Source organism: Onychostruthus taczanowskii, unplaced genomic scaffold (genome assembly GCF_017590055.1).
Source record: "Onychostruthus taczanowskii isolate IOZ18803 unplaced genomic scaffold, ASM1759005v1 scaffold21, whole genome shotgun sequence".
NCBI classification, from domain to species: domain Eukaryota; kingdom Metazoa; phylum Chordata; class Aves; order Passeriformes; family Passeridae; genus Onychostruthus; species Onychostruthus taczanowskii.
Window position 1 is genome coordinate 6485211 of NW_024499351.1, and position 24481 is coordinate 6509691.

A 24481-nucleotide genomic window follows, 5' to 3' on the forward strand; every position below is an offset into this window, starting at 1 on the left:
TTTAATGGTAAAGAAAAAAGTCTTAAAGTTTAAAGAGGACCTTTGGGTTCAATACATTTGGTTTTGGTATAAGTACCAGGATTTTAGAAAAAGACTGTGCTCCTGTAGACAGGCAGTTTAAGCAGAAAATGAAGAGCTCTAATGGAAACTCCTAACAAACATAATTGGAAGTCAGTGGGTAATTTTGCTTTTGGAGGCTTTACAGGAGTATCACAGTCCCTTAGTACAGTAATAGAATGTAAGTAAATACCCATCTGGAAAAATGCAGGGCTGTTTTAACACTGATGAAGTTCTAACACTTGGATTATGCGGCATAAGCTCTTTGTTTCATGTATTTACCAGCAGTTCTGGCACAGGGCTGCTTGTTTTGCTCTTTGACTAAGGACCCCTGAAGTTCCACAGATGTAGCCAAGCTGGTATTTTGAGAGGTATCTACAATCAGAACAGGCCTTGGATTAACACAACGCATCAGCAGAACACAAAAACTGCTCCTCGGTCAGGACTATCAGAACTGTTAACCATCAGCATAAGAACACAACCTCAGTTGGTGCCATTTTTAATGATTAGAAATAATACATTGTAAAACAAAAAGTGAAAAAATTCCAGCGTGATACTTATAAACAAAGAACAAATAGAAAACAAAAAACTTCCGGTTTTGCCTGATTTATAATATTTATCATACAACAGATCATTAGTCTGAGGTAATACCAGTATTAACTTTTTAGTCCTTCAAGGACTGCTCAAAAATTAATAACAATGATAGCAATGCATGTTAGTTAAAAGTGAGACTTGATTATTAAATCAAGCAAAATCCTCACCCTTTCAGTTAGGGATCTGTGGCTGCAGGTATAAAACTGGAAATAAATCTATACAGTAGGAGCTACAGAACATCAGAGTCTTGTGTGGCATGTCAGTAAGAGTAAGCTGAGTATGTAAAAATCAGACATTTCAATACAGTAAAGACTTTGTTCCAGAATAGCCCTTAAGAAATTTAGAATACTGTTAGTTTGCATAAAATAGCCAAAAAAACCCAACTAATTCAGAAGTCCAAATTTGGCATGAGGTAAAACCATGTGCATTTATATATTTCATCTGCATTTTAGATTTAGTAAGCATAAAATTAAGTATGTTGACTGTAATGAATTCAGTCATACAAGTGCAAGTCTTCAGCTAGAATGTATTTTATGGCAGTTTATTTAAAAAATGTACCAGTAAATCATAAAAGAGGGATCATGTCCATTTAACGTTTATTGAAGTATACAGGAGGTTTTCTTTAGAATCAAATATGAGCATGAATATATGGCCAAACGTAAAATCTATCAAATTCAGTGAAAATTTTCTGACTTTAAATAGTAGCTGTAAGAATGACCAATATATATTCTTTGTTACAACTGCCCTCACTCTACAAGTAAAAAAAAAATAATAAACATTCAGTAAACATTCTTTCCTAAGGTAGTTTCCCTTATATATCAGTGATTTATCCATTTTTTGTATACATAACTTTTTAAACATACCAATCAGTGGTTCTCACAATTGAAAAATAAAAGCACAAAAAAGTTTACACTCTTGTACAGGTAAATAAAAGATCATTTTTAATTAAACTGTATATCCTTAAGGGCATAGTATAGTTTCAATATCATTACCTATTACATAATTAACTTCTTACATACAAATATTGACATATTTGGCTTGTGCTTCAAAGCCGTTGTGTCTACAAAGTCCATGTCAATGCAACTCATGACTTGAAATCAGTGGGGACATCTTTACTGCTGCTGGGTTTAACCTGGTCGTGCAACATGGTCTCTTCTGAGCTTGTTGTGGCACTGCATTTTTCTGGGGAGTCATCAGTGTCAGGATCCAATCCTTCAGGACAGGGAAGCTTTAGAAGTTCTTCCCGCAGCTGAGCTGTGTGACGCTGGATATACAAGAACAAGTCAGCATGGAAGGCCACAGTTAAAACAATACTTTACAACGTTAGACACTATAAGGCAAAAAGAGGAGTAGGTAGAAAAGGCTTAAATGTACTCTTTCAATGTCTGGATCAACTTCTCCCCTATATTTAAAGACCGGTACTTTCGTTTCAGTGACAAAATAATTATCAAGAGCTGCTGGGGACAAATTAAAGGTGGTCAATAGAACTGCAGCCAACAGGTGCATCACTATAAATGCTAACTATTGGTCCTGCAGTTGAGTTGTATCTGTGTTCAGGGGCCACAGCAGGAACTGGCTTGGACTTGGTAGGTCATACAGTCAAACCAAATTTACACAGAATTCATGATGAGACCTGTCACAGAGACAGATATGCAGAGATTTGTACACTGATCATAGTAACTTGGTTTTGAAGACCAGTCACACTGAAAGGATGGAAGTCTGGCAATAGAAAAAAGAAGCCTTTCTAAATGTGGGGTTTGCACCTCAGGGGAAATAAAACCTCAAATATTAAAAACAATATAGCCCTGTTGTCTGTGGTCACAAAATACACAAATGGTAATACTTGGCTAGGAAGGCAGAAAATATTTTTAATGGTTAGAATGATTCAAGTTAACACAGGGTAAAACTGATTGTAGCTGACCACAGTTTATTAACTGCTTGTCTACTCTAGAAACTTGTTTTCTGGCAAGGAACTGGTTGTAATACAACTTTATCATTAACCCCCACCCACGCCCAGAGTGAACAAAAAGAGCTATTATCACAGAATATTCTGAGTGGGAAGGGACCCACAAGGATCAAGTCCAGCTCTGAAGAGAATGGCCCATAGGGGATCAAACCCACAACTTTGGCATTATGCCTGCACCATGCTCCAACCAAATGAACCCATCTCAGGGTCACTGCATCCTATACAAATATTCATAGAAAAAATAGGCAGGACAGGTGCTAGAGGAAAATCCAGCTTGTAGTAAAAGTACTGAGGAAGTGGAATGCACACACATTGCCTCTCTTGACAACTGGGAAACTGAGATTTGTTACAAACATCTCACCTTCAGTGCTGCTGCATGATGGGACATGGTCCTGCCTACCCGTTTGTCACTGCTGTACTGCTGTATGTCTGCTATCCACTCCTCACACTGAGCCATGATCTCCACTCTTTTCAAGTAGAAGTGTTTGTGGATGACCTGCAAGAACACATTCCCAATGTAACATGGATGGAAGAACCATATGCTTTAACAATACCAAATTTGCAAGACCTCTGTGGGTCTAACTGAATATAAGGAAAAAAAATCAATATGAAGGTAATTCTGAATTGAACCAGACTGGAGATAAAACTGAATTTCTGTCCTCAGAGATTTCCACAATCCAACTGGAAAAAGCCCATAGGAACCTGTTCTGAATTCAGCTGATGCTGTTTTGGGGAGTTTGTTAGTCTGGATATCTCTTTCAGTCTGTAGGAATCCACTGTTTGTGTGCAGTCTGCCATTTCAGCAGCCACTTGCGTTACCTGGGTGCAGGGCAAACCAGTGCCAGAAACACACCAGCAGAAGCAAAGGGGAGAGCAGAGTGCTGCAGTTCAAAGCTGGATGTACTACACAGGCACAAAGCTGGCAGAGGAGCAGAGCTACACGCAGACAGTGCTGAGGCTTTCATTGTTTCTCTCCCTGCCCTGTTTTGCTAGGGAAGCACAGAGCAAGCAGAAGCACCACGTCCTCCCCGTCACTGACCACGGGCTGCCCGAACAGAAGACGAGCAGCAGAAACACTGCTGGCAGGACGAGCACAGGGACATTACTTCTGCAGAGAGAAGGACCACAGCAGCTGCTCCCCAGGGAATGCAACCACTTTGCTCTAGGCAGAGGCAGCACATCCGGGGACACTGGGATTCTCAGGCCATGGCAGTTGAGCTGCCCAGTTTGGATGGGAGCCAGTATTCGACTGAAGAGTAATTTTTGGTATTGAAGTACATGTTTGAGTTTAAAAAAATCCAACCAATCAACACTCATACAAAGTTGTGAAACTCTACTTGGTGTTGGCTTTCTCTCAAACAGTTTTCTGAAACTCTGAACAGTGAAGGCAACAATAAAACCAAAGAAATTTTACTGAGCACTGAGAGTTCTTGGCCATATTGCAACATAATTGGAAAAATAATTTTTCCCTCTGGAGGTTAGAGAAAATAGCTATCTGTCTAAAGAGAAACTGCACATTGAAAGTGTAATTGACTTCAATTCTGTATACATTCCTTAAATCCATAATGGAGCTTGGAAAAACTCCCAAAGACTGGCAGTTTAGATCTCCTGAGCCTACCCATCATTTAAGATACTGAAGACAAAACTCAGATTTTTGAAGACAACAGATCTCAGGATCTATATTCTTAGACTTCAGTCTTCAGTATGAGTTCGCATTTGTGTCACTGAATTGCTCATCCCTGTTAAGGCTTCTAAGATAATGGTACAAAAACCCCAGAGGTCTGAACAAAAAGGGAATCTCCCAAAGAAGTGCTCAGATAATCCGAGAGATGCATTTCCATTCGGATGGGGCCGTGGATGGACTCTAGCATTGTTTCATACCTGCCTTTTTCATACCAGCAGTGTGAGAGCTGCATTGCAGAATAAGCACACAATTACTGAGACTCTTAAAGAAAAAGGCAGCAACAACAGCTGGGATTCAGTTACCAAATGGTGTAAGACTGCATATCCGTCACTTCTGTACACGTGAGAAGAAATGTGGAGCATTATTGTCAGGGAGGCCACTGCTTTCTTATATATTCAATTAATTTAATCTTACTGTGATTTGAGAATGCCTTTTGCCAAAGGGAAACCATTACATTAGCTAGAAGAAAAAGACCTATTAGCAGAAGTTAGTGGATTATGTGTCCAGATATTATCTTTATCATGCATGGTCTTCTACTTATTGAGTAGAACAGTTAAGAGATAATTCTGAACCACCACCACCACCACCACCAGGTTTTATTTCATTAATTCAACATCCCTACATACACTGCACATCCTTTTTTACCTGCATGTGGATAAAAATATCTTATTCCACAAGACACAGTAATTTTAATGAAAAAAGGTTTTGCATTCCAAAGGATGTTTTTTACAAACATATCAAGGAAAGGATGGGAGATCAACATCTCAGATGCCACACCCAGCAATGTGCATAATCCTAAAATAATTAGGTTTTTTCAACAATTTATTATGCAGACAATTGAAAGCATAGGTGATACGGCCAGATGGTTCCACGCTTCAACACTGGCAACAGCTGTAGTAGTTCAGAGCAAAATGGTTTTTTCTGGAAATATTTGCTGGTAATACTGTGAGATGATTCATGTTTGACCAAACATTTTGTATTCATATTCATGCAGATTCTCTGAGTGTTTCTTCAGCTCTTTTTTCCTTGAACTCTTTGCTGTGTATGTTCAAGTCCCTGATATCTAACTCATCTGCTTGGGGAAGGGAATTGGACTACAGACACTGAGAAGTCCCTAATAACGAAATTCTTCTAAGATGCTACAGGTGAGCTTTAGTCTATTTTCAGTAATGTAAACAATTAAGTGATTTGATTTATTACAATAATTTTTTTAAGACAGCTTGAATGCACGAAGGTTAGCATTGCTTTTAGCAGCATCAAGACAGTTGTTTTCAAAGGCACGGGTTTCTAGTGCAGATGCTTTGTGGAATTTCGTTTAAAGTATTTTTCCAATTTGCATTATCTTGGTGTATTTGAAGTGTTTCTTAGTATTTGCTTCAAATTCATGATCCTTGGGAAAATACTGCCTGTTATTTATGCAGAGTATGGAGCATGGAGTGCCCCTCTGTAGGCTGTCCAGCAGGTGTTACAGGCCATGTAAAAGGCCCTGCTCAGTAGCAGGAGTGAGCTAAGCTGATGGAACCATGTTTTATCCAACTGTGCACCAAGATCCTGTTCAGGTCAGTCCCACTTTGCCTGCATTCCTCTTTCCTAGAAAAGAATCTGTGAAGTTTGGTAAGTCCTTATTCACTTCACTTTCTCAAGTCAGTTGCCACAGGTTAAAACAGACATCTCATGCATGATCTTACCAAATATTTGCATTATTTTTAATGCTCAAAAAAGAGAAATACTGCCTTTCACAAAACCTACCTCCTTAAAACATGGTGACGGATTTCTCATTTGTTCAAGCATTGCCCACTTGACTGTTGCCTGTCGGATATTTCCATCATATTCCCTGGAGCTCTGGGTACCACTCGGAGTACCTCGCGATCGTTCGTAGCCTGGTTCATTGAAGTATGGTTCTGCCACCAGTATTAGGGACTGGACAGACACTAACACCTGTTAAGAGAAGAAACCAAACATTAAAATCATGCTACCAAAGTATTGTTACAACTATACACAGCTCTGCTCACCTTACAAGCAAAACCATTTCTACGGCAAAGTACTTCCATTTGTGATAGAGGCTACATGCCAGCAGGGAACATCCACGCTTTCAAACCTAAACTGTCACTACACACAAAACCACGGAGTCCCATGGCTGTGTATTTAGCTCAAACACTGAGAAAATGACAAATGTAACTTAAAACCCTGAAAAACAAATGTACAGATATAAGTACAAGAAAGCATTTAAAGGAAGAGCTGTCTGATTGTGCCCTTTTGTGAAAGGAAGTGTATTTGTCAAGTTCTCAATCAACAATTTTGATTTTTTCCCTGTCACTGAGCTGACTAATTCTTCTAATTCTGAGCTAGATGGAAAAGAGGCAAAGGAGATAAAATGCCATGTGAACCACTGAAATTAATCCTGACCTACACTGTTTCCCATTTTTTCTTTCAAATGAATGTTCTTTGCCCTTTAGTTTCAGATTTTACAAACAATACTGTGTCATATGCCAATAAAACAAAATCCCAGTATTTTTCTTAAGATAAATGTTTTCAATACTATATGAACGAAGCACCAACTATTCAATAATTAGGAAATAACAATTTTCCTCCTTTCTATTTTACTATCCAGCACATGTGTGAATAGATGCTTACATAAATTCAAGGCATTTAACTATATACTCAGCTATTCCTAATAAAACCCAAAGAATGATCAGCTACATAGGGCTCTTAGGTATCCAAACGTACACGTACTGCATATTCATGATTTGAAGGCTTGCTAGTTTTTCCAGTATTAAAAAGTTTGTCCCTGTCAATTTGGGTTTTTTTACTAAATGAAGGGCACGTTTTTCTTATGTACTTAAGACCAAGTACACCAGCAACAATTTTAGGGATTATAGTTCTGTGACACAAACTTCCAGAACTGTAAAGAATTCAACCAAGGTGATTTGAACAACACGTATATTTCGTCAATTAGTGAAAAGCTGATAATATGTTACAGACCTAGGAATGGCGTTTCCAGCACTGGGCATACTTAGGTGCAGATATACCCACATGTCAGGGCAGCTGTTTCTGGAACTGACTCTCCTCCTAGTCTAGGTACAACTTAGAGCTTTAAAACATCCCCTAATTTGTTAATTTGGATATGGAAGAAAAGAGTCCTCCTTTTTCTTGGTGGATGCAGAATGTACAGCTCACATCAGACAGATGCCACGTCAGCAGCAATCCAGACTCTGACTCTTCTGCAGGCAGTGCCCTGACATCCACAGCTGCACTCTGTGCTCAACTGTGGCATTCTCCTGGAGTTTCTCCTGTAGCAAAGCCAGCACACAAGGGTTCCAGCTTCCCATGTTCTCTGTGATGGTTCCTCACTCCACAGACACAATTCCAGATCAGTAACTTCTATCAAAGCAGCAGTCCAGGAGCCAGCTGAATGACACAGGTTACCCTCAGTCCCACCAACACGTCACAGCACCCTCAGTCCTTTAGGTGCCGTGGCACTTTGCCCTGGTGTGCTGCTTTCATTACAGCACAGATGGGCAGTCTAGGGCAGCCAAGTTTTTCTCCTGATGGACTGCACATGCAGCTGTGCAGTGCTTTGCCTTGTTGGGCTGAGAAGGAAAATTAACCAGGTTTTTCTGTTTCTCAGGCTGGTGCTCCAAGTAACTGCTGGTACCATGTGCACCATCACAGTCTCCTGTACCTTGCCCTGCACTCAACTAGAAGCAGCCACAGTTTTTTAGTGTTAAACCTTAAAATGTAGGTAGTGTATTAAAATGTACAGAATGTGCCTCACAAATCAGGTTTCATCAAGCAAATGGCCACATAGATACCAAAAAAGACAGAATATTAATGTAGATGTGCTAAGTCATGGTACAGTGACTTCAGGGCCAAGGCTTTGGGTATGAAAGGTGATCTCTGTGGCTTTTACATGTCTCTGGAAGAAAAGGCTTTTGCTTTTTAAAAATTTTGTATTTTAAATATCTATCTTTTTTTTAAAGTAGCTATGGTAGAGAAATTTGACACTGCAGCATTGGACTTTCTGGGCCCAAATAAGCAGTCGATACTCTGAATTATAATTGTAATGAATGAGAAACTCTACACTGATCTTCCAGTTTCACTGGGTAATAAAAATTAATTTCTGAAGTATTTTGGGTGGTCTGATAATAGTTCAATCTCTGAGCCAGAAAAAACATGTAGTGCTTAATTATTTCAAAGCAATTTATTTAGTCCTTCCTCTGTTTTTTATTTAATAGTTGTAAAATGTTTTTCTCCCAATATGGTGGGGGTGTGACTTTTTCCAACAGTTTTCTTACTATTCTCAAAATGAAACACTGAAAGTAAGTTTATAATTTAAAACTTCTATGCTGCATGTGATTTCTAACAATCAAATCTAAGATTTCAATGTATGAAAAATGACTTTAGTGAAAATAAGACTCTCTAAATACTCCTACTTTTCTACACTGATTTTACAGTTGAAGTCCAAAATTGCAGTTCATCTCTTGATGAAGAATTTGGATCTTGGGAGACTTGCTATCATTAAGGAAGTGTTGGATGCCTATCCCAATGTGACCATCTCTTGCTGATTTTGAAGCTGAGTGGGAGATTTGCCAAGAAGTTCCCTTGATTGTTCTGCCTTCCAAAGATGCGAGCTAATGGCTTTGCCGTGATACCGGCTGGCTCCCTCGGCTCCCCTGGATTCAGGGGGTTTGTTTGTGGGCCCAAGCAGCTTCAACACTGTTTCCTCTGCTGTGGGTAACTCCTCATTCTCACAAACCTCCCTAGTGAGGGCTCAGGGACAAGGGAAAGCAAGTCTTACCCTAAGAGTGAGGCAGAGGTGAGCTCTGCCTTTTTCATGCCCTTGCCAATAGGTTTCCTTCCCCACTGAGCAGCTGGAAAGCTGACGGAAAATGTGTTTTTATGCTGCCAGCACACTTATGGAAAGCTCTTTATGTTCACCTTTATAACCCTCAACATTTTCAGTGCCGTCTGAGCTTTAGTTTCCCTAATTTCTCTCCTGAATGATTGGTCAATATCCTTTTATTTTACACAAGTAGCCACCCCCTTCTTCCACCTTTTCTTGCTTCTTTTTGCATCTGAGCTTAGGCAAGAGCTCTTTTTACCCATGCTGGCCCACTGCCTCACTTGTCTGACTTCCACACACTGGAATAGACCATTCTTGAACTGATAAATCAGGAGACTGATAAATCTGCTCTCCAAGGCCAAATCCTGAACAAGCTGAAATCTGTTCTGCTGAAGGCAGTAATTCTATTATGCTGAAGCTGCGCAGTCTTCTAGGATTTGGAAGAGAAATTGTACCTTGTGCTACATAATAATTACTCCAAACTGGGAATAAATTCAATAACTGCCATAGGAAAGAAGCCATTGCAGGCTTTACTTTTACTTAATGTCTTTGCTGGTGAGTCAGTGCATGTCTGCAAAATAAAGCTGAAAATTATAAGGACTGCATGCCCTAATAAATTCTGCTCTAATGTAACACTAATTGCTATTGAACACAGCATAGCTGCACTTCTGTTCCCTTCATCTTTATTCCTCTACTCAGCTCACCTGCACACTTAGGAGGAAGGCTACAGTCTGCACTAGTGTACTTCACTTTCTCATCTCTCAGTGAGGAGCCTCTTTTGTCTTCACCATAAAAAACTTGTGATAAATCCAAGTGACGAAGTCATCTCCCAGTCCTTTTTTTTCTTAATTTTTGAAAATAAAATAAACTATTTGAAATCATCTGAGCAGAGCTGGTGCAGGAATAAGCTGCACACAAGAACAGCTGCTCTTCAAGACCAGACCAACAGAAATATTCATTAGAAAGAGCATTTTGAAGAACCTGTCTCCTCAGCAGTGTTCCTTTCTTAGCGTTCCAAGGACATTTTCTGGACTTTTGCCTTATTTATGCTTATTTGAAGAAGATTAGTCTTGGTTTAAATGTTCTAGAAAAGGAATCCTTAGGACCAAGAGACAACTTACTACTCCTAAATGACATTTGAGGAGAAAGAAGAAATTGCTTACCTGCAAAAAACTTGATGTTTGGGGATTCCATTTCTCTTCTGGCCTCCCATGCCATGTGTTAAGTATGCTTAAGCACACCTGAAAAAGTGACATTGTTAATACCACAGACAAATACTATGACAAAATTGTTCTGTGTGGACAGGACATAATGTTGACATTACATTCATCTTTTTGATAATCTTTTTTACAACAGCATTCTTAACACCACCTTGTAGAAGGTGGTTTCTGTCACACAGACTATCAAGAAATTGGAATTATTCCTTAACTTTTGTGACTGATCTGAACTTCAGGGAAGTTTATGTTGTTCTTGAATCTTTTTGTGAAATGGAACAATCCAAGACGGGGAAAACAAAGAGACAAAGCAAACAGAAGAAACTTAGAGGCAAGTATTTTCTACAACTTAAAACTAGACAAAGAAAAATGGAGATGAAGTCTTCACTAGGAATTATATTCTGCGTCCACATTAATAGAAAGTGAATGGAGAAGAAGAGACAAGCACTCAGCAAACCTTCAGCTGCAGCTGATATGAAGCACACTTTGTCCATGGAAAGGGTATTTCAGCTAGCCAGAACAGATTTGTGACTGGTTCATTTAGCAGAAAATGTTGGAAAAGAACATTTTTCTCAGTCAAAAGTACTTGCTTTTTTGGTGCAATCCAACTCATAAAGGCTGGATCTCCACTGGATCTAAATCTGCAAGACTATTTAGAAACGAGGTAATTCCCACTTGAAACTGGCAAATCCCTCTTCATTTTGTTCTGAAGACTGGTATTAACCAAAGAGCTTCCTCTGTACTTTGGGAGTAGCTGGTCCATAATTTGGTCACAAACGGAAAAAACTTTTATCTGTTTCACTTCATTTCACATCTAATACAGGATCCCAGCTGACCTACCTTGCCATCATTGTAGAGGTTTGGATTAAATCTCACGCTGTGGCCTCCAGTTGTTTCCAGATTCACAAGCGGAGGGGAATTTGGATAGTCTTGTGGGAAATACACATCAAATTCAAAGCAACCATTTGCGTATGGGGTGTCTGCAGGACCAGTAATGAGAACCTACCAGTGTTTAAAAGAGAGAAAAGAAAGAACATTTTAAATCCCCACCCTTGTATCTATCACACAGTTGAGGTTTTGTAAGTTATACAAAGCATTTTATTTCCACCTGCTGTGTAGCAGGAATTATTATTAGACCTCGTAATCACACACAGGCTGTTGGTCTGTTCATTCCGGTACTGTGGGCAAGCAAAGCCCTCTGCAAACACGCATTTCTCCAGATTACAAATGGAAAGCAAGACAGAAGGAGCTGAAAACTCTTTCCTATTGGATGCTATTAACAGAATGTTTTTTTCAAAATACAGGTCCAGAAGCACTCAGTGTACTCCTCCATACCTACCGCCTGCAACTTCAATGGTCACATGTGAAGATATGTTTGGACCGTAATGGAGCAATGGCACTAAACTTTCCCCTTTGGAATAGCTGAAAAAGAAGGAATTCTATGTCTTCTTCTATGAAGACTTTTTGGCCAACAGAATACTTCTGGGGCAAGATGGGCTCTCCCTGCTCCTGCCAAGCTGCTGAGAAATCAGACTCAGACTCAAATATTACCACTTACATCAATGCGTGGACAGCGATTAAAGTGGATGTGAAGTATTTCTGTTTTTTCCTAAGATTTCAGGCACGTTCCTGAACACTTTTATGCCAAGCTGAAGAGAGAACTAAACGCAGCTTTGCTTCCTTACCTTCATGATGTCGAGCCGCTCCTCATCACAGCGCACGAACACGCTGGACGAGGAGGAGAGCGGCAGAGAGGTTGAAAGGGTCACGGCTTCCTGAGCCAGACGTCGGGCCCTGGCAGCGCTGTTGGCGTCGCTGGCGTTTTTCACCTGAGACATGTAGTGGTAATTTACTTTAAAAACCAATTTGCCGTCATCGTCCTCGGAAACCATTTCAAATGTGTCTGGAAGAGAAAAACATTTTAACGCGTCAGGAAAGGAGGGAAGTTTGTAGAGGATTAGTCTTGGATAAAGATTGTGAGCATTAAAATCAGGAAAGTTTAAATTGCATCACAGTAACTCAGAAAACACTTTTTTTTTGCATTAAGAGTACACAGAAACCAAAGCATTAACAGCGCTGGGCTGAAACAATTTCTGCAGCTAATTTACAAACTCTCATATGCAACTTGTCAAATATACACCACTCCCAATCTGGAAAGCTACCAGCTATTCCAACTAGGAACATGATGATACTTACAAATACATAATAATGCTAATATGGAACTTCTGTGAAGCCAAGTACCAGTGGTATTCACTCATGTGCTGGTGGCAATGTTATTGAGGAACCATGAAAAACTACACTGGAGCTGGTTTTCTTTAATCACTTGCTACACAAAATCTGCAGCACAGCTGCCAGAGGGAAAAGCTCCCACTTCCTACAATCTTCCTAACTCCTACTCTTGGCGTACACTCCACAAACATTTGCGAGGAAAACCTCTTGCAAATACAACAGCGAAGAAATGTGACTGCAAATGCTATCACAGCAACTCAAAAAATACTCAGCATGTTTTTGCAATGTTTTATAGCTCTTTTTTGGATAAGATACTGTTAGTTCTTTATTAATTTTTTTGGCAACACGTTCCTTTTATGGCTAAAGTAAGGATCGGTTCCCATGACATTTTCCAAATGCAATATATTGCACTTCTTGAAAAGACACAATTAACTTTATTGCAGTTTCATTTAAAAACACATTTTGATTTGAATTATTTTCTGTTTTAAAAAATAACATATATAAGCTTTATATACAGATAAATAAATAAATAAATGTATAAAGCTCATATAGGAACTTTAAAAAATTCAAACATTTCAATGTAATTTGAGAACTGAAAGACTCACAAAAAATCATTACTGTAATGAAAATATGAACACTATCACATCACTGAATTCAGCTGGTCCCTTGAATTACCTTAGGGCATACTTTAAAACATTTCTTATTAGTTCAAAGAGTGCATGAGTTGGTAACCTGAAAACAGAGATGTAGAATTTTCCTCATGTGAACATTATCAGTAGTCATGTATGTAAGACAGTTGTTAATTTTTAAAATAAAAAAGGATTCTCTTCAACAGAACACACATTTCTTCAGTGTCTGCTTTCTAAAACACACACATTCACACTTCTCAACCTACCAAACTGGAGTTTTTTCATGACAGCCACATACTTCTCTTCAAGGGATCGTAAAACAGACAAAGGCTTGGGTTTCACAGCAGCCTTTTTGGAGTATTCAGCCATCTTCTTTTCTGTTGTGTAAAAAGTGATAATTATTTGTAATTAACTATGTAATTCCAAGAAAAGCACAGCAAGTGTTCACATTTTATGGTTACATTCTTTTGCAGAGACATGTCAAAACTGGGCATCACTTAGGATATACAAATCTCTTTCTCACTACTGTATATCATTATCTTAACAGCTTGGAGTAAATAAAGATCATAATCTCAGCTTAGAAATAAGTCATGACTGCTGCTGCTTCTTTGAATATTCTTTTGTTGTTTCTTCTAATTTATCTTTTTAAAATTTCAAATAGGAAGTATGAAATATGCCTGTGTGGATGGCTATTCCCACATGCATTCCTGGACTCTCCAAAATCAGGAGCTGATTATACATACCTTTAAAAAATGCACTCCCCTGATTCAGCTACTTAATCTTTAGTTTATATTACTAGACATCTAGATGGTCTTTTGAGGTTCAACCCATGTTTCAGATTTTAGTTCTGCATTCATCTACTTAACGGTTAATCCAATTAATAAGATTTAGTTTCAACAGAAAAGTTTTATTACTAAAGGTCCTGTATTTTGTTTTCTGCCAAGAAAAATAACAATAAAAAAGGTGCTACATAATTGTGCTGGAAGCTATGAGGTGTACTCTAATTACTTGAATTATTCTGTTTTCATGATCAAAACACTTAAAACTTCCACAAGGTTCCGACCATCTTTGAAAATGCAGTCAACAGTTGGGGACAGGAGGGAAGTGTTTTGTCTCGCTTTTAAGCTGATTTGTAAATTGTCTGTAAATGGCTGTATAGCACTTAGAGAAGCGTTTGTGTTTCACCTTGGTTTGCTTGGCGCAGGCTGGTGGTCGCAGCATAAACGATCTCGGCAGTCTTTTGGATGTCTGGCACCAGCAGGGTCAGTCCCTCGGGCTCCTGATCGGAAGTATCCGGTTTTACTCCTGCTTTAGCTTTGTCTTTTTTAGACCTGTATGGGGCAAAGAAACAGGATAGAACCTGAGGGAATATCTTTCAACCACACATACAGTATCCAGTGCATCTGTCAACAGGGAAAAGTACCAAAGATAACGGCTTGAGACTAAACCAAGCCTTCTGAAATGGAATGTGTCTCTGTACATTCAGGTTCATCACTGAATGCAGCAACCAGCAGTTCCAACACTGAACATGCTGCCTTGATTTTACAAACAGATGTACAGCTGGTATGAGCAGTGAAAATATGAACACAAAGCCAGCAATTCCAGTACAGCAGTTTCTGCTTCAACATTTCAGGCCTGCCCTTCAGGATGACCTGATGTCTGCACACCTTCACACACGATTAGGAAACCTTAAAAAATCCATCTAACAAAGACCATGTCATGAATATGCACTTCATCCTTGCAGGTCCTTGTGCAAAACTAAGTCCTAAATAGGTGACAAAGTGCTCCTTCCTATTATACAATACACTAGCAATTACTGAAAATACATTAATGGTAAAACTCTAGGAAACCTCCAGTAAAAATTCACAGAATGTAAATGAACATCAACCTAGGCACTACAGGACCATGGGTCAAACACAAATTTGGTCTCTCTCTGCAGTTCTTTTCTGGGCTACACAAATGTAGAGCTTTTATTACAATAAAGAGTTTAATGCAACATAATTTTAAAAGCTTTAAAATATAAAAAGCATCTAGGTTACACTGGATGTTTATACTCAAAGCACTGCAAATCAAAATGTCAATTTAAACACCTCAAATTTTTCTAGTTATTTGAAAAAGCAGTGCATTTTCAAATGCATTTGTACAACACTGTTGCTTGATAGAAGCTAGCTGCATAGTAATCTAAGATACATTTAACTTTAGATCGTGACAATCCAGTCCTTACTAGCATAGATAGTCAGCTGCTGAAATGAGGACAAGGGTATTTGATACTAATGTAACCTAAATGTGTGTATCTAAAAGCTTCTGTGTTTTAAGAGCCAGCATAAATTTACACTGTCATCCTACAAAACTTGGGAGATTTTAATGCTAACAGCACCCAAATTATTTTACAACAACTTCTATACATTTTTGTTTCAACAGCACTTGCTTGTTTTGAGACCCAAACAAGTTCAACAGCCAAGATGAAGTGGCTTTGTCTTTCTCACTAGCAAACCAAGAAACTATCTACACGAGTAAAACCAGCAATTTCATGTTTTGATATAGCAAACACATTTTACCAACTAAAACCTTTCTGTGTTTTAATCTAGACTGAAATTGTGCATAATGAATGACTCTCTAAACTATTCAGTAGAGGTGATTACAGTAGTACTGAATATGGTCTCTGAACTGTACCTAATCAAATGAGAATATCCCTAGAGAGCATTAATAACAAAATACATTACTGTAGCACGGTCCATTTTCCCTGTTCCAGATTTAATCCAAAAAGATGTTAGCCCATGGCAGACTTCAAGCTATTCTGAGCTTTCAGACACTCAAAGTTAGGAGGAATTGGAGGCATCACAGCCAGCCCCAGGCTGCATTTGAGGAACACTGCATGCCAAATAAGCAGCAGCTGCATCTCTCATTCATACTTTTCAATCCTTATTATTGCATTTTTCCTTGTGGAAAGCTGGGCCAATATTTTTTAAATAACCTACTAAGCACCTTCAGAAATACATATTCAAACCTACTAAACTTCAGTGATAGCCTGGTTTAACATCATGCACATGCTAGCAGCTACCAGTCCCTAGAAAGGTATACAGATTTAGATCTGCCTGCTATTGATGCAGAAGCCTTAAGCCATTTGCTACAAAACCCTTGGAGAAATACTGGCTGAAGTAAAATGTCAGTGGGCATTATGCAAGAGAAAGATGTGTGAAAAGCAGTAAAAATGTGCTTAGCAAAGGTACCGAAAGTAAAATTAATTCTTACAAATTCATTTTCAAAACAGTGCTCCTGTGGCTCTTTTGTCATCCACTTGCTTTCACAGTTTGGACCACTTGTTTGGTTTTCCTCCTTCTACTTGGTCTTAGAATCAAAAAAAATCAAGGTACTGGCCTCATTAAACAAAATGCTTCACCACATGCTTAAAAACAGACATAGTGAGTTACTGACAGCAACTGCCTCAGCAGACAAGGAATATATATTAGTTGAAGCAGCAGGGAAAGGAGACATCTACTCAAATGCAAACTTTCAGCACCAATAATATTATTTCCTCTTGTTCTCCCTGCTGTCCACAACACTTCAGCACTTTTGAAATGTATTCTCCTAACATCTCCTGTGCCACCAGGGAAAGGAGGTTCTGTCCACTGCAGTTGCGAGCACAACAGAAAACCCCTGCCCTGCCTCTCCTCAAAAGAGACTTTTGAAATCCTGTGTTTGCAGAACAGCTTTACCCTGACAGCTGCAGTTATCTGGGGCTTGTGTGAGGGTCTACATTATCCAGCTGCCTAACTTCTGAGTCAGGGCACACCTGGGGAAGAGCAGTTTAGGAGGCGAAATGCAGGAATAAATCAAACTCAGCCACACCTCTGCCCCATCCAAGTATCATTTTTTGACCTTTACTCTGCCCAATAATGGATTATAGCCAATATCTTAGGGAGGATAAGATAGCTGGTACACAAATTCCCAAAATTAGACATACTGCCTCATCAACGTTTAGCTTCCTCTCAAAGTGTTCCTTGTATGTTCTAATGCTTAGTTAGGCTAAAGGTAACACTTACCCCCACTTCTGGGGAACAAACCAACTGATATTGCCATAGCATGCAAGACTTCTATGAAGGATGACATCCAGTTTTTTCTTCCCCCATTTTGTCTTCCTACCTTTATTTGATTCAAAAGAACACCACCTTAGTGTGAACCATCCTGCACAGTTTGTGAGATCACAGAATCACAGAATGGTTTGGGTTGGAAGGGACCTTAAAGATCATTTCATTCCAACACCCTGCCACGGGAGGGATCCCTTAAACTGGATCAGGTTGCTTAGAGCAACCAGCCCAGCCTTGAACACCTGCAGGGATGGGGCATCCACAGCTTCTCTGGGCAACACGTTCCGGTGCCACACCACCCTGAGAGCAAAGAATTTTTCCCTAAAACCTAATCTAAACCTACACTTTCATTTGAAGCCATTCCCCCTTATCCTGTCACTACATGGTCTTTGTAAAAAGTTTCCTGCTCTCCTGTAGGCATCTGCCTCATTATTTTATTCTTTAGCATTATTCACAAATGTTTGGCGAAATGTAACAGTACTTTACAGTTTCTCAGTTTATTTACAATCAGCATATGGAAAACCAAGTAATTCCCTAGACTCTAGATGGGAAAATCTGTCCAAAGTTCCCCAGCCATATGTACTCTCACAGTGATGATAATTTTTAAAGCTCACAGAGTTTTGTGATCGGAGATGGAATTGAACACCCTGCAGATATGAACTATTACACTTTATTTCTATTTCTTTTGCATCAGAAGACCACAGCAGCCCTTTCTGAAAACATATCATTAAAATATGTTTATCATGGCTATTAAATAATGCAATTTAAAAAGAACAGCTGTGGAAATGAAGATGGAGGTGTGAATATGGTCTCTGTATCATCTCCCTCATGTAACAAAACATCCTGGTCTGAAAAATCTAAACGCATATTTTGTTCCATAAACTGTACACTTATAAAAGGGCTGAGACAAAAATGTAACTCAAAGCCCATGAAAAAGTTCAAAGGGTTTCACATATCACCAAAGCACTGGGTGATCTTAGAGCACACAAAGTAAACAAAGGTCAGAGTCACTGTGAGGGTCCCAGTCCCTCAGAAAGGTCAGACGGGCTCCACGAGCCTGCTGCAGCCTTTGGCTGCTCTATGGACCCCACAAAATAACTCCTTGGTCAGGTTCAATCTTGCAGTCCTCCAGTGTCAAAATTGCAGCTTTATTGAAGATAATAGTCCATAAACTATATCTCAGTGTGATCTGAAACACATGGTATTGCTTTGTGCACACATGAGAAAAGCAACCTGATGACTACTCTGCCATTTGTGAGCATGTATAATGTGGGCAAAGGCCACTATTGGCTGAGAAAATACCATTCTCCCCTCTCGCTGTCATCTCCAGTGCTGCAGTCCTGCCTGGATTCATTCTCTCTCCAAGCTGGGTGATACATGAGTGATCCAGAGGCACCAGCAGGGCCCAGCTTGAGAGAAGCAGTTGCTGGGAACTTTACAGCTCTCTCAATACTTTATGCAGAAGGAGACAAAATACCAAAAGTGAAGTCATAAAGCCAGTAAGATGCTTCAGCTCCTTCCTTGCATTCTATCAACCTGCACAGAAATTTCTGTATGCAGATAACTACAGTTTAACAAACTCCTGAGCTTTAATGCAGGAAAAACCTTTATCTAAATGTTATGACTTCCAGAGTGGAGGAGGAGCCAAATATTAAATTCAGACACAGAAACTTCCCCATACAGTTTTTCAGCCACTGAAGAAAAAGCAGAGAAAATGTCAACCCATATTTAAAGGGATGACAGTCACTAATATATTTGCTAGAAAAGACAGCAGTGTACATGCTAATAATTTAAGCCATTAATTTAACTTGTGCTAGAGATGACAGCCTTCTCTTTATGCTGTGCTAAATGAATAATGAATTATACACTCCCAAGGCAACTTTAATTTTCAAAGTCAATACTAATACTTACTCACCCATGCCTGATACTAGGAGGTAAGTGTGGTGACACAGAATGATATCCCTATCAAAGCATTCAGAGGACAGCCAAGGAACCAGTCAGCCCCTGTGCACCACTGGGACAGTGCTTACAGCACAGGGCTGCTTGGTCTTACTCTGGGGTCTTGGGATAAAACTACCATAGGTTTGCAACCACAGCCCTCATGGACTCCACATTTATTCCTTCCATTTGTTTTTATTCTTAAAACAAATCTCCTGAAATCAGGAAGAACAGGCAAGGGACTGTGACTCTGTAAATGACCACTGGTGAAAGCTGGTAACCTCCTCCCACACGGGTTCACCTACCCCACCTTGGGGCTTGAAGCACTATTTACAGACATTAAGTGGAAGCATTCCAACCAAACCAGAGGCTGCAGGACTGCTCCCTGCAGACAACTATCAACTCAAAATGTGAGTTTCAGCATGCACTAGAAGGAACTGATAATTGTTTTTTAAAGAAAAATAAATTAAAACAAATTATGCCTCGATTCTTGCGGTCCAGTTCTAAAGAAAATAGTTCTTGTTTGAAAAATGCCCTTTTTCACATAAAAGTTCTCCAAAATAGCAGTGAAGACAATGAAAAGCCATCGCAGAAAAAATACCTCAAGCCCACCTGGTTGCAGTCCAGCATCCCCATGAAGCACAGTTAGGAATTTCAGAGGTATGCTTGCTAGACAACACATCACACAAATGAGCCACCATCTCATTTTGCCAGAATAACCATTTGCCACGAAGCTCACCCAGCAGATGTTGGTTCCAATGAACCTGCTTTGCCACACGTGAGCAGCTCCCTGCAGCGAAGGGCTCAGCCATCACAGCAAGTTCATGTGCCAAACTCAGCCCTCGTGGCAACTCATTACCCCAGCCTGACTGCTCTCCAACCACTGATGGCTTTGACTTCCTAGCATTCAAACAGTCATCAGAAATCATCTCATACCTAAATGTCTTCTTCATTACTCAGAAATTTCCCAAATTTCTAATAGAATACTGTGGCCTTTGAAAGCAAGGGAAATTCAATGCTAACTGAAGTCCAAAACCAAGCTGTTCCCCTTCAATTCAGGAACACAGTGGACACTCCCAGTCCAACATGGAGATGACATTTGGCAGACATGCAAGTCTGCTGCTCAGAGGATGTGATGTTTTGCCTTTGAAACTAGAACCCATAATTTTGGCTTGTTGTTCTCCCAATTTGACCTAAAAGGAACAGCAGATTGTCCCATTTAAGAAATTCATGCCAATACTGGCTTATATTTCTGGCACACCAACTAAAATGCTGAGAATTCAAGCCTTCCACCCCAGTGACTCCAGGCTGTTCAGGCTGTTGATGTTTTCATCCTTGTCTATACACTGCTTCAAAGACAAACTGCACTATGCTTAAACCATCCAGTAAAAGACAAGCTTTCCTTTTGTGCTGGTATAACAAAGTAATATAAGAAAATTGTACAAGTAATGCACAAAGAACCAACTACAGAATTCTTATCGAATCCATGTTATATTAAAATAATTGTGACTCTAGAATTATTCTTCTTTGCTTCCAGATCCTAAGCTGGCACTGAAGAAGTACTCATACTGTATTTACTTTATGAAATAGAAAAGAGCTTATGAACAGAAGATAGAGGTTCCCATGGCCATTAAATCCAAGGCTAATGGATGACCAGAGTAGCAAAAAAAAACCCCAGTCAGCGATTCTGATGGAGAACTACACACACAAGTATTGGAAATAGGTTACACAAAAGCCAAATACCTTTCCTATTTTATGAAGATTACATATACTATGAGATATATATACATAATATTGCCAGCAAGCACAAGCTGACTTTTTTAGGTGGGTATCCAACATAAAGAACTGGGGTTTGTCCTTCCCAGTTCTGTTTCTTTTGCACTACACCAGCAAAAAAAAAAAATCCCACTACAGGTACCTTACAAGCTTGATAAGTAAGACTTGCAGTCTCAGTCAAGAGGGACTGGAGAAATTGATGGGTAAAGTCCAGTTCATCAGGAGCTACTAGAAAGAGCTCCCAATAACAAGATTCTTTCTCAAGAAGTCTCTCAGGTAATGGTTGGTAAATACTCTGATTTAATAGTAATTTAATAATTCTCCACACACCTTTTCCTGACATTTTATTTACCTTCTTCCTGTTTCAGCATATGCTTAGGGACAGCACTAATTTTTGCAGAGAAGAAGCTGTCTTTAAATTGGAAGCAAGTAAACAGAACAAAGAAACCAACTAATTACTGGAAGCAGAAAATTATTAAAATATAGAAATGAAAATTTGTATTGCAACATTGATAGTTATCAATGAAATGACAAGAGTATGCAAACCTACCAGCTTATGTCTGCCATACCAAAACCAATCCCTGTAAATAGTACAGTAAACCAGACAGATACATACAAATACAAATCTAGATCAAACAGATGGTATATTCTCATTCTGGATGGCAACGTCCATTCAGAGAAATATACAGAATTCAATCTCCTTTCACTTCTATATTCATAATAAGGCACATGTCCTGTTCCAGCCAGAACAGGGTTAATTTTTGCAGTATCCAGGACCCAGAGGTTACTGTACATCACCTCAGACCATTGCTGGGGTAGGGGAAAGGGATATTCCTCTAGGACCAAGGGGTTCCTTCTGGTCAAGTGTGTGGTGGAGGGAGCAGTTGGGTGGTGCCAGTTCCAAACTGGAGGGAGCAGCTGGCTAATGCCTGTTACCAGCTGGAGGGAGGGGTCAGAATGGCGTAGCTACAGTTAGGTGGAGCACTCTTATGAGCATTTCTGCATGTGAATCACTCTCTCTTTTGCACACTTTTGTTAATAATATTGTTGTTGTTTGTTCTCTTATCTCATTGCTGCTTCCAGTAAATTGTTCTTATCTCATCCTGTGATTTTTACCTTCTGTGCCTCCAATTCTCCTCTCCAGCCCACCACAGGGGGAGGGGAAGGTAGGAGCCAGCAAGGGGCAGCGTGGTTTGGAGTGTCTCAGTGGAACACCACTCCTAAAGCACAGCCACCCAAGAGAGTTTCAATGAAGGGCAGGGCTGATGAAGTGCTCACCTCAGTCGGTTGGTGTAGGTATCTACGCAGGTCTTCATTTTAGCCAACAAGGTCCCAACAGAAGCTTGTGACTCCAACTGCTCTTCCTCCTCCTCGCTGCTTTCTCCTGACAGAGGGAGAAGTAGCGGCACCATGGATGTGCAAGAGGCGATAGCACGGAGCAATTCCAGCAGAGCTCGGTACAGGGGAACGTGGCGAGCCATATCCAAAACTACAAGAGACAAGCAGTTCACCAAAATTACTCCCACTGGAGACCCTCTCACTCCTAGTATGGATGTTTTAAATAGAAAAGCTAGATTTTAGTAATTATGAAAATACTGATGAGATGTAATGATAAAATACAGTATTTTGTAATTGTCATTTTTAATTTGTGCTGTAACAGACCTGTAAAGAAAGAAATTTACAAGATACCCCTAAAGCAAAGGTTAACAGAAGACACAAGAGCACAAAAGTGCTAACAAGGTATGGAACAGGATTACCACATGCTATATTCATTTCTAGTACCTTAATGTACAGTCCTGGCTCAAACTGTGTGCTGACAGTAAACAAAAACCTACGGAGGAAAAATGGTAACCTATAGTATAGCAGCGTAGCATTTGCTGAATCTAACAGCATAAGCATTTATAAAGACTTTCATATCACCCACTTTATTTACAGTCATCTTCTCCTTTGGGAAAATTTTTCTGCATTATTGTAAAAATATTTATGGTTCTTAAATGAAGTTATCTACTCAGTAGAAGTCCAGTTTTGCTTCTTTTCATGAAGAAAGGATTGTTTTAAAAACCATTATGTATCCTTCAGAGCATGCAAATTTTATCTGCATATATATAAACCAAAAAACAGTAAAGATGACTTGGAACATATATTAGGCAAGTAAACCTCACTGTCTTAGTGCTTTTCAGTGTGATATATATGTGTTACAGAAGTAACTGTGGGTAGAATATAGATATCAGCTCCACTGATTAGGAAAGACAGGCAGAGATACACAATTCTAATGGATTCTCTAGCACCACATTGTTTATTTTCCTTCTCCACTTGTTTGGATAAATGTGTAATAGATGTCATTTCAACTGACTTTGTATCATTAACAGAAATCCTGAAAATGTAGCAATAGGCAGATACTTTAACACAGCTGCTTCCTTTGCCCCTAGGACATGCTATTTTTAACCTAACTGCAGAAAATATTTGCTCTAGTTTAAAGTATTCACAAATGACTGAGTTTATGATAAAATAAATTTATTCTTTTCCCAGCAAAAAATGCCACACAACAAAAAGCCCCTGACAACTTGCATTAGGACAGAACAAAGCACAGAAGAACTCTTTAATGTTTCATTTAGCACATCTCATCCTCCAAGCTAAAGCAGATCACAGACTTTCAACTCCTGTCACCAAACCCTTAGCTCTAAATACAGCATGATGGGACAGTATAAATAGCCAAGCTAAATTCAACAAGCCAGTTTATGCAGGTTTAAGGCTGGATTTATCTCTGCCAGGAGTTCTTTGATCAATAGCTTACTATTTGTCTTTTCAATCTATTAGAATGACAAACTCTTAACTGGGTGAAGTGCTATTGAATAGGAAGAAAATTTACCAAAATAAAATATTAATCTGCCAGGCCTGGTATCATGGCTCTAAAAATAACCCATGTCAAATACTCCATACATCTAAAGCAAACTGAATTTAAACACTGGCATTAAGAAAACCAGTTTCAAGTATCTGCTGGTTCTTACCATTACATATATATATATATATATATGCCTCCATTTTTTATGCTCAGTCACCAGTGTAGAATGGTTGCCCACAAAAAACCCCCCACAATATGTAAAAATAAACACATATAGATAGGATGATGTGTGGATTTAAAAAAAAAAGGAAAGGAGCACAGTGAAAAAGGGTAAACATAAAATATATTCTACCATAGCCCTGGCCAGAAACCACCTCCTTAAGCACCTGTAGTGCTTAAGACCAAGTTGCTCCTCAATTTAATCAACAGCTGTTTATTATGAGGATAGTGAGTGAGGGAGAGATATGACCTCTTAGACAACCACAGCATTTCACTCTGGAAACCTTTTATTTATTTATCTTAACCATGAAATTTTCATGAGACCAGAATACATAATTCCAAATCCTTCAATGCTGGCTTGCCCTCTCCTTTGCTAAATGGATAGTTAAGTTCAAAATTACC

The 24481-nt window shown here is 39.3% G+C and overlaps 1 protein-coding gene across 8 annotated transcripts in view; it reads right to left on the minus strand.

Moving 5' to 3' along the window:
• Nucleotides 1–1230: 1230 nt before the first annotated feature.
• Nucleotides 1231–24481, minus strand: part of BIRC6 (baculoviral IAP repeat containing 6) — a 173479-nt gene continuing 150228 nt past the window's right edge. For all 8 annotated transcript variants that reach the window (XM_041404121.1, XM_041404125.1, XM_041404122.1 and 5 more), the window contains 9 exons: nucleotides 22297–22507; nucleotides 14402–14547; nucleotides 13483–13593; nucleotides 12044–12261; nucleotides 11199–11360; nucleotides 10308–10385; nucleotides 6051–6239; nucleotides 2979–3113; nucleotides 1231–1915 (listed from right to left, as the gene is read on the minus strand). In XM_041404121.1, coding sequence (XP_041260055.1) covers nucleotides 1736–1915; nucleotides 2979–3113; nucleotides 6051–6239; nucleotides 10308–10385; nucleotides 11199–11360; nucleotides 12044–12261; nucleotides 13483–13593; nucleotides 14402–14547; nucleotides 22297–22507 — 1430 coding nt within the window. In that variant the 3' untranslated portion in view covers nucleotides 1231–1735. The remainder of the gene's footprint in view (nucleotides 1916–2978; nucleotides 3114–6050; nucleotides 6240–10307; nucleotides 10386–11198; nucleotides 11361–12043; nucleotides 12262–13482; nucleotides 13594–14401; nucleotides 14548–22296; nucleotides 22508–24481) is intronic.